The sequence below is a fragment of the Nestor notabilis genome, unplaced genomic scaffold, assembly GCF_000696875.1.
Source record: "Nestor notabilis isolate BGI_N333 unplaced genomic scaffold, ASM69687v1 scaffold8441, whole genome shotgun sequence".
NCBI lineage: Eukaryota > Metazoa > Chordata > Aves > Psittaciformes > Psittacidae > Nestor > Nestor notabilis.
The window spans coordinates 42,886-53,708 of NW_009916046.1; the positions used below are offsets into that span (position 1 = coordinate 42,886).

Consider the following 10,823-nt stretch of genomic DNA (forward strand, 5'->3'; position numbering starts at 1 on the left):
CTGTAGGACTGCAGTGCTGCTCTGCTGAGAGGAACACAATACACAGTTGTCTTTGTGCCTAAGAAGTAGTTCTGAGTTACAATTCCCAATATAAGGTCTTAACCTGACAAACATAGCATGGAATGACAAGTTATTATAAATATAACTGCCACAGTGTCTTCCAAGTTGGTGCAAGTTTCCATTGCTCTGTTGTCACATCTCCCAGGAGGCATGAGCAGCTAGTTCTGGTTGTCTTGTGCAGCTGATCTAGTCTTTGTCTGAACCCTGAGAAACTCTGGTTTTGGTGGTCTGTAACTGGAATTCCTTTGGAATGCACCGTATCAGGAGGAGACAGTTCAAGTCAAATTAACACCAACCTTGAACAATGTTCATACAATCTGCTTCAGGGTTGGCCTAATCAATGGGTATATGTGAACAATAGAGTTCATATGGAAGGTTGCAAAGGAGAGCAGGGTTATCCACAATATGATGTAGTAGCAGTGATGACCATGTGTGAAGACAGTCATGTGTTTTACGTCAGTGTTCACAGGGCTCTTATGCTACTCCTGTTACAAATGAGAGTGGTAAGTCCTCAAGAATACATTGCTATTCTTGGAAACAAAGATTCTTCTGAGGAGACTGTTTCCTGTCTTTGCAGCCAGGAAAAGAACAACATTTGACAAGGCTTTTTGCAAATGGAGCTGAGAAAATCAAGGAGGAAAAAAAGTAATGTTCTCTAATTTCCGTCTCTGGTTTGCTTTCTTGCTGGCCATTATTTTAGGAGTCACTTGTAACAAAAATGGAGATAGAGTTGAATTGGAAGAGGAAGTACTAGTTCCTGGGAGTGTGTATTGACTGTCAATGTGAGCTGAGAGTGATAGTTAAGAAGTCAAAGGTAACTGTTTTTTCAGTGTGTTACATTATCGAGTTTGAAAACGGAAAAGAGAATGAAGCAGCCTTGTCATAGATCTCTTTTCTGAAAGTTCTTAAATAGGATGTTGTCAAATGAACCATATGCTATGCATAAAAACTATATTTTTTCTGACTAGTTATAATATAAACAGACTGTAGATGTGTAAATTTTAAGTTTAACCATGTAATCAATTGCTCTTTATTTCCATACAAAAAACAAACCTTTCTTGTTTCAGCCTTTCTTAAAATGTTTCACATGGTCTGGTTTTGATCCAGCATTGAGGCAGCCCTGTTGTCATGCTGGTAGTCTACATAATTGAGGCAGTTCTTTGACTTAAAACTGCTCAGGAATTCCTCAGCAGAATTACTGGACTGTATTATCCTTCAGGAGATGTTTTAACTGCATCTTGCTTTTCTACTGCTCCTCTCAAAAGGTCAGAAAGAAGATGACAGGCATCTTCTAACAAGCTTTCGTTTTCTGCTCCGAGAGCTGTGTGGCAGTATAAACCTCTTGAATACCATTGCTACTTATTGTAATGGTGTTGGAAGTAACAGGTGCTGGATTGTAGGTTCTTACTTGTTGCTCCCAGTGTTTTGATCCACACGGGTGAACTCTGAGCCTGACAAAAGGCAATGAGAGTTTTGTCTTTGATTGCACAGCAGCCAGGGTTTCATCCCAGCTGTTACAAGCACATTATGGTATTGAGGGGAGCACAGCAATTGGTATGTCTGGGTTTAAAAGGGGAAAAACTCCTGCTTTTGCTAAAACTTTTCTTCCTTTCCTGTAGCTGAGTATTCCTTGAGCTGGGAGCTTTTACAATATAATGCCCACAGGCTTCATAAAGCAACTTATTACTGTGCTGAAAATCCTTCAACTCTTAAATCCCATCGGATCACTTAAAAACTAGATTATTGGGTCTTATCCTGTGAGCATAGAATGGATGGAGCCATCCAGTCAAAACATGGCCAGTTATGGATTGTTCAGAGCACTCTGACATGTGAACTGCACTGTGCTGTACCACTAGGATAAAAGGACAGGTTGTGTAGCCAGGTTGGCTTGAGTTAGAGTGATGTTGCTGTGGTTATTAGTAGGTCTAATGCTTGAATAAAATGTATTTCAGGGAAATCTTAACATTGGTATGGTGATTGCTAACCTAAGACTCCAAAGTATAGATTAAACGATGAGGTCGAATAACGTGCATGAATAAACCCCGACCTTTCACTTCACTGTGTTTTTAACGTGTGCTTTGAATGCTGTGGATACGCCTTGAAAAGTCTAGAGGAAATCACAACATGTGAACAACCAGCACCACTGCTGCAAATGTCTTCCTGGCACACTTGAAGTGCGATTCACTGATTCAGTATCTTGCTCTTAATCTGAGGTTTTGAAATAGCCTGATCAGGGTGCATTAGTTTGGGCATTTACGGGGGGGATGACAACACCAATATTATGTATTGTATCAACTACTCCAAATTCATCATGTGTGCTGCTGAAATGCATGTGACTAAGAATGGTAGTTTTCCATATGATTTGCTAAATCATTTGTCATATTTCCATTTGCTGAGTTATCAGGTGTCAAAAACCCACTCATTTCCTTGGATTTTTAAATATTTCTTAAAATATCCAAGATTGCATCTTGGTACTTTATGAAGGAGGACCTGATCTTAGTTATTTTTTGCCTTTTTTTTTTTTTTTTTTTGGAGTGGGAAGGGAAAAAAAGCTGAAAGACATTTGCTGTTTAAGAAGATTGTAAAGGAAATGAGTTTGCGGAAGTTGAAGATAGTTACAGGGTCTGAGGAAACTGGAGGCTTCCTGTATGACTTGGAGCAGATCACTTAACCATGCTGCCTCCGTTTTCTTACCCGTAAGATGGGGTACTGAAGAAATCAAGGGAGTTGGAACATCCCACTTAGTTGCTTTATATGAAAATGAATCTTTGGAAGGCAGAAATCTGCTTTGAGAGCAAAAGGTTTACAAAAGCAGAAGTGCTTTCAGTACATGTTACATGTGTTATCATGTGTAGCTTTATCTCATAATAAGGATAGATATGGAATAACACAGTGAGAATGGAGGGGGTAATAAACACATTTAGAAAATGGTTGAAGTAAAAGGCAATATTGCACTGAAATACCCAGATTAGGATGCACCTGTATTTATCAGACTGTCACTTGACATCTGTTCCTTGCTTTCACTATTTAATAATCTTAAGTAATGTCCATTTTACATCCCAGTGCTCTTTTTGTGTAAAAGATCTTTTTAAAGAAAAGAGAGGGGGAGAAAAGGCAAGGAACTGTGGCAAAATCCGCAGCCACACTGCTTGGGCTTTCTGCTTCTCTCGCATGTACTTCCAGCAGCTTGTAGGGTTTATTTTATAGACAAGACAAATTTGGAAATAAGAGGAGAAAATTAAAATTACATTATTAACTACAGAGTGGCTTAAAAATACGGGTATTCCTGTTATCTGATACCCTTTTGATTCCAAGTTCATCCTTCAGCCCCATATACAATTGTGTTCTGTTAAATCAACCTGACATGTTGTTTTCCTACGGTTTCTGGGTCGCTGACAGTATTAGGTTCCATGCAGGCCAGCTGTTCCCATATGAAGTCCCTTCCTACACTCCAGCAAAATCAGAGGCAGTGAAGAGGGGAGCACACAAGCAAAGGCTGGGGGAGGCAGGAAATGCACTGTGAAGACAGCCAAGTCATTTTACTTGCAGCTTCACTGCTAAAAGACTTCCATGAATTCCATACTCATTAGAAAAACACTGAAAAATGTAGTGTTAAATTACGGTTGGTTCTTGGGACTGGTTTTGTTGCTCCTTGGGACTGTTTCCCTAAACTCTAAGCAAGCCTGAAATGAGGAGTGTTTCAAAGCCCCCAGGCAAGGAAGATGCAGAGTCTGTCACATGCAGAGTTGAAAGGAAATAGGGAGCTACAAAATAACTGAAATGATTTGGAGCCTTTCCCCACCGCCCCAGCAGTTTTACAGTTAGGTCTGTTTGACTTTAATGCTGTCATGTGGTGACTGAGTTTTTGGAGAAGCCAGAAAGGGATTGAGCTGCGCAAGTGCCATCTGGGTGCATGGCAAAGGGTGTCTGTGCCCAGCCGCAGCAGTGCCAGGCTGTGGGCTGCTGCATGCTCTCCCTCCTCACTCAGTAGGCAGGAGCAGAGCCAGAGCTGAGCATGCCACGTGCCTTGAATTAAAAACATCACTGCCATTGTTCCTCTTCTCTGCTTTGTGCAGAGATAGACACCATCTAGAAAGTTGAAGCTATGGAGAGCCCATGTCTTCAACTATATGTGATCATCCGTTCCTAACAGCCGCTGTTTTGGGACTACATGCGGTATCCAGAGCACGCTGGGGGTGGTTGTCTGTTCTCACAGGCAAGTTGAAAGTGGTTGTGATTTTTAAGGCAATACAAGTCTGTTGGACGTGGCATGGGAGAGAACTGCAGCTTTGGTGGAGCCAGGAAGGCAGCTAGGAAGTGTCACTAGTGCATTTGCTCCAGAAACCTGCCTCTGATAGGAAAATACCAGTGGAATTTTTTTCCTCTGATAGGGAAAAATCTTGAGTGGAAGATGCAGGAAACTAAGTAGCTCCCAGTTAAGAAGCACTTGCACGCACATTTCTCTAAGTTTGACAGTTTGTGGCAGGCTACTCTTAAGTTGGAGCTCATCTACCGTAACAGACTGGTGATATCATTTTGCTTAAGATGCATCTAATGTCTGATTACATGTGGGTCTGATAATGTGTGAATTCTAGCAAGTTCCAGTGGGATTATCTGGCAGTATCAGACCTTAATTTTTCAAGTTTACTGTGTGAAACTGAACCTGTAATTTGAGTAAAACATCCTAATTGTCAGTAAATAATTCAGTTTTCTGCTGTAGGCATTTCTCTTCCTACTTGTAGCTTGCTGTAGTATTTTACAAGGTGGTTTGCCAAGGGAGTAGCCTGTCCTAGAGGTCAGCTTGGGGGCTGCATTAACATTCCTATTTAGAGCTGGGTCATTGACTTATGTGATGATCATGAGTGAATTGCTTATTCCAAGGAAAAGTCAGGCATATGGAAGATAGAGGGGTTAATATCTACAGCATATGAGATTCTCTGATGAAGAGCATTGTGTCAGGGCTAAGAACAGTTATTTACACCAGCAACAGTTAAGTCTTGCTCCAGAAGGCAACGTCAGGAGAAGTTCCTTGCCATTTATTATGGAACTGACATCTCATATTTAAAACTTCTAAAACCCCTTAGTATGTGCACACACACGCCCCAGTGTGTTGGAGGAGGAGGGTTTTGGGGAGGACTCGAAGAACTGAGCATTTCCCCAGAGAAATGAATAGCTGGCCTCGCACACGCAGCCGGTGACAAGGAAGAAGAGGGTTTTATGTTGAGTCTGAATGAAAATCAGGACAAACATCAGTTGTTAGAATGTGCCAATCAAGGGCATCTTGGTAAATGCCATGTAAAGAGAGATTTTAATGTAGAGCTCGTGTTCAGTCAGAAACCAAAGAAGCAGTCTTCAAATGAAAGTGCTTCAGATTTTGTGGTATGGGAAACCATTAATTACAAGATACAGTGAACAATGCAAGGTAGAATTGCTAAAGGGATTAATTAGCCTTAGTCTAACTAACCATTATAATGGATGCAAATATACATCTGCAGCCTGCTGAGACATCAGATAGTCATCATACACCTGCTCAATTCACCAGCCTTGCAGAGCACAGCTGCCAGAAGCATTGCTGCTTTTTTCTGCAACTCCTTGAGTATAATTGACTGTTTGTTCTTTTGTCATTCAAAATGTTTGCTTTTTCTCTTTTTCTGAACAGCACTTCCACGATGGCAGAAAGGCACAACAACATATTGAAACTTGCTGGAAACAACTTGAAGCAGTAAGTGGAAACTTCCTTAGATAGGACATTTAATTCGTTTTTATACTATTTTCATCGAGATGGTTCCAAATGTTATATTTGGAATAAGGGTGTATGGATAAGAGCTGTAGAAATGGGATATTTAAAACTCCGCTGTCTTAAATACACTGGTAGAAATGAAAAAGCCTGTTTTAATAGCACATGTGGCTTTCTGTGGGATTTATGTCTATCATGAGTAGCATTTCATTTGATATGACTTGAAAAGTGTGCTAAGCATTGCTGGAAATGTGGAGTCCCTGAGGGTGCTGTTCAGCTGTAAGCTGAATAGCTTCATACTGCGTGAGGAAATGGAATGAGACCATCTCTTGAGTGAGATGCTGTTTCTCAAAAGTAAATACATTGGAATTGTCATTCATCTGATGAATGAAAAGTGAGACTGTAAGTAGAGGGAAGGCTAAAGAAAGGGAACCTCAGAAACCAAAGGTCTGACTTGTAAATGTATGGATCTTAGTTAACTCCCTTGTGCATTATAAAAAAGAGGGAGTTATGTGTAGGGAGGGAGTGATTTCTTCTACAAGAGCAGAAGAAATGCCAACAGGGAAAAATGTGAAATACTAATGATGTTGGTAGAATCAAGCAGCCTGAAGAACAGAACAAAAGATTTGTTTCTGGTAACTTTATTTTCTGAAGCTGTTTAATATGGAAAAATATTCCAGTATAAACAAGGGAGTCCTAAAATGTGCTGTACAGTTTAGGAGCAGGTATTGATTTCAAGTAGATCTTGGTATTGTGTTTCTTTCCCATAATGAAGGCTTCTATTTTTCCTTTTCAGAGTAAAAGGCGGTTTGAGCGTGACTGCAAAGAAGCTGATCGAGCACAGCAGTATTTTGAGAAAATGGATGCTGACATCAATGTTACAAAAGCAGATGTTGAAAAGGTAAGCCAAAGGGTGGAGAGGCTGTTTGTAAACAGATGTGATGGGTTTAGTTCTCAGTCCTGCTGGCAGGATAAACCCTCTGGGGCTTAATGCCTCACATACAGTCTGTGAGGTAATTAAAAATAGGGAGATCTCTGTGGAGACCTTTATTTGCATAAAAATTCTAACCAGATACAGTCAGTTTTCTTCAGTAGGTGATATCTGAGTTTAGCTGTTGTGGCTTTAAATGAGCTTAGGCACGATTAGTTTTATCTAACCCCAGATTGTGTGACAGTCAAGCTTGTGAGGGCTCTCTGAGGCGTGCTTGCAGTTACCATACATGGTTTGTCACCCTGATCCAGGTAGAACTGAACTTCTGCCTTTTGAGCAGCACTTCAAAGATCTCCCGATGTCACTGGTTGCAATGAAGTGTGACCAGGATTGTTGTTCCTGGTCCTAGGTTCACAGCAGGACACGTTTTTGTGTTATGCAGAATCCTGGAATCCATGCTTGTCACAGATGGCACGTAGCTTTAATTTTTATTTCTCAGTTGCTATCTGGTTGCAGAGTCACTTGTGGCTTTCATCCATTAAACTGATGCTTAATTTTAAACATACATTGCTGTTTCAGCATATCTGTCTTGAAATACTGTCTTTCTTTAGTTTGATTCAGAAGTGGATGTGCAGAAGGATGCTTAGAGTTTAAATACTGAAGTCCAGTGATGCACCTGTAACTGAAGGAAGCAATGGAGAGAGAGCAAGTGTGTTTAAATTGCTTCTCTTTGGTGTTACACACACATCTGCTCGGAAGATGCAGGAGCATAGATCAGAAGCATCACATTACAATATGTAAGGATAGTTTTGTACTGAGTCATATAAGTAGAAAATGGCCAGAATATTTGGAAAGGTTTGTTTCTTAAAAAAAAAAAAAAAGCCAAGGAAAAAAGCTGAGGCTTAAAATATACCAAACATTTTGTTGCAGGGATAGAAAAGGAAACAGAATTATAGGTAAGGAATCTCTTCTAGTCCAAGATAGCCCTTGTAAAATGCAGCTTTTGCTCCTCAAGTTCTACTTCGTTCTAGTCTCAGTTAATTCAATCCTGGGAAGCTATCAAATACAAATTTTTCTGTACATCTGTGTGATCTTAAGATGCTTCTAGTACGCTGAGCGTCCCAGAGGTAGCAGATAGCATCAACGATGCTGTTAGAAATGAGGACAGTAAATGAATAAGCAGCTCAGAAAACATCCCCGAAGTGTTATTGCACATCAAAGGAAAAAATACCTCTGTAGTCTTGTAATTTCCTTGGCTATTAGTTGTAAATTCAGCATGCAGATTTGATCCTTTGTTGCCTTCTGGATTTACCAGGCCACTTCACAGATGAATGCAGGCTTGTTACAGATACACCACCACATGTGGGTTTTTCTGACAGAGGAGGATCATCTCTGCTTTATCTATTTAAAGTGGGTTTAGAATACAGTGTTTTTATAGATAAAATTAGGACTTGCCCTAGATCTTTTTCAAAGCTGAGGCCATGTCAAAGGGACACAGACATGAAATAGAGGGCTAAGATTCCTTAGTTCTACATCCTTTTGTAAGGCTTACCTTTTCTGGTCAGAGTGAAAGGCTGCATATTATCCATCTGATAGCACTAAGTAAATTCTGGGGGCCTTCCCTTCTAAATTTATTTAGCTTCTTATTGTATGCATCTGTTAGTTATTTATTGTGAGGTGAGGCTCAGTGGTATCTGTTGCACTTGTGTGTTGGCTAATCTCAGGAGAAGACGTTGGTCGAATTTCCCCTCTGCGGGGTAGATGGAGAAGGAAAAGGTTATCAAAACGAGTGGAATGTGAAATAATATTACTGAACAGAGAGAACAGTGTTTTCCAAGTGCATGTGTTAGGCTGGGTTCATCCATGTCAGGCTGTGAATAATGCGCTTTCTTTGCTTCCCTCTGCCCGTGTGACTGGGACTGCTCTGACATAACTCCCCAGTCAGAATAGGACATTGTTGGCCCCAGCGCTGCTGCCAGGGCAGTGCTCAACAGCTCGCTCCAGGGACGTGCAGAAGCTGCTCAGCTTCCAGTGAAGCAGTCTGATGACTTTCACCTCCTCCTTCTGTTGCAGAGGTTCTGATGTCTCTTGCCCCTTATGGCTTGGCTGCTGTACTCCTACTCCCAAAACTCAGTCTGGCCAGGAAAGCAGACAGTTTGGCTGTGTTCAGAGCCAATGCTATTCACTTTGGCGGAACAAGGTGCTCTTCAAGCAGTGGAATCAGTTGCCCTTATTTCTTCAGCTTGAGATTGACACCTTGGCTACTTTAGCCTGTAAACACGAGCAGACTCTAGAACTAGTTTTTGCATCTTGCATTATAGAGTAATGGAATTAAAATTCTGCAGTGATCACAATGACACATGCAATGGAAAGAATATATAGCAGCAGTTCCCTAATGCACCTAATGCTAGGTTGTATGAAGCTCTGAAGTGCTCATGTCTCTCAATCCTTCAGTCGTTGTAGCCTTTGACAAATGCAGCAACAAATGCTGTGACAGAGCTGTGAGCTACCAGCAGTTAACATGGCCTTGCCCAAGGGACAGCTCTTGGTATTACAGTTTGCTAGGAGTCAGCAAACAGAATAGGGGCAAAGATGAAAATTAAGAGTTAATTTCCTTATTTCTCCAGGACTGTTTTGCACAGGGCCTCAGGTATGTGCATAGAGGCAGGGCTGGATATGCAATATGGGTCCAGACTGCTTCTGTAGGACCATTTCAGACTCAGTATGCAGAGGGCACATGCCTTCTGTCCTGCTACTGTGGTCAGTATGGGCTCAATGATCTTTGCAGCCAGCCAGTCTGGTCGTTGATCTTGGCGAGAGCAGGGTGTTGAGTTTTGTTTCCTCCAATCTCCTTTTTTGGTGGCAAGAACGTGGAGCAAAGGCTGTGTTCAGTCTCTGCAATGGTCACGGTCTTTACGCAGGAGTAGGAGAAGAGAGAGTTAGGGCCCCTGAGCTCCTTTCCTGGGTTTGCCCTGAGCCTCTTAAATTGCCAGCAGCTGACACTTGCAGGGAGATGTTGAAGTGCAACACAAGGTGCAGTTTTTGTCAGTTCAGTTTAGCAAGGTCTGGGTAGAAAGCTGTACTGTGAAAATAACTTTATAAACAAAGTAAATGCTTAGTAAATAGCAACTTGCTGATGCCAATACCAGGAAGCCTCGTAGGTATCGCCGTAAGCTTCAACGTCATCTGGATCGTGGTGGGATGTGTGCTTTAAAGCTGTTCTCATTCAAAAACCACAGTGGAGCTGCTTCAGTTTTTTGACCATTTGGGGAAGCGATCTGTGTCTCCAGCACAGAGCTGGTGTACATATAAGGAAGTGCTCTATTGTTTGTTCCTTCTCTTCAGAGCTGCAATCACTAAAGAGCTGACATCTTTATGGGATAATGTGGTACCCAATGGTGCCTTTGCAGACTACTTGTAATGGGGAATGGGGGTGGGGGGGAACCTCAGCACTCAGCTGGCTTTTCTAAAGGCTTATTTTCAAAGTAGACCGTGTCAGAATCTGGTTTTAAAGGGGAAGTGGCTGAGGCCAACCATGGGAGGGGATAAATACTTTGCCTCTTGATTTGCACAGCAGTTGATGGGGAGGACAGCAGTTTGAGGTACCTGGTATCAGACATGGTCTGTTGCTTTGCTGAAGAGTAACACAGCCGTACTGTTGGTGTCCTAGGGACTCATTTCGCCAGAAAACAACTTCAGCTTTGAGCAGAAAAATCTGAGCTGTGCTTGAGCTCCCAGAACTGCCATCCTGAAGTCAGGACTCATCACCGTGTTCTGGTTTTTGTTCCTGTTATGTTAGGAAGGTTCCACCTTGAGTGGTTTTGAGATAAATGTAAATGTGAAAAGTAGTTCAGAAAGTAGTTTAGTAGTAGTAGATTTAGAAAGACATAAAGTGCCAATTTAACCTTAACTCTCAGAAACGAAGAAGCTTCTGACACTGCTAAAAACATGGGGTGGGTATTTTATGTTGCTGTGGTTTTTTGACTCATCTTTAGCAAGTCTTCAACCTGCTCCCAGAAAGGATGAGCTTGTAGTAAGATTTTTTGGTATCCTCTGGCACTCAGACATCTTTTCTGGGGTAGTGGGGTTTTCCTG

The 10,823-nt window shown here is 41.6% G+C and overlaps 1 protein-coding gene across 1 annotated transcript in view; it reads left to right on the forward strand.

Annotated features, from left to right (window-relative positions):
• The window catches only part of FNBP1 (formin binding protein 1), a 63,323-nt gene that overhangs the window by 15,550 nt on the left and 36,950 nt on the right, over positions 1-10,823 (forward strand). Inside the window, exons 5-6 of the mRNA XM_010024414.1 lie at positions 5,720-5,782; positions 6,594-6,698. Of these exons, the coding sequence (XP_010022716.1) occupies positions 5,720-5,782; positions 6,594-6,698 (168 nt within the window). The remainder of the gene's footprint in view (positions 1-5,719; positions 5,783-6,593; positions 6,699-10,823) is intronic.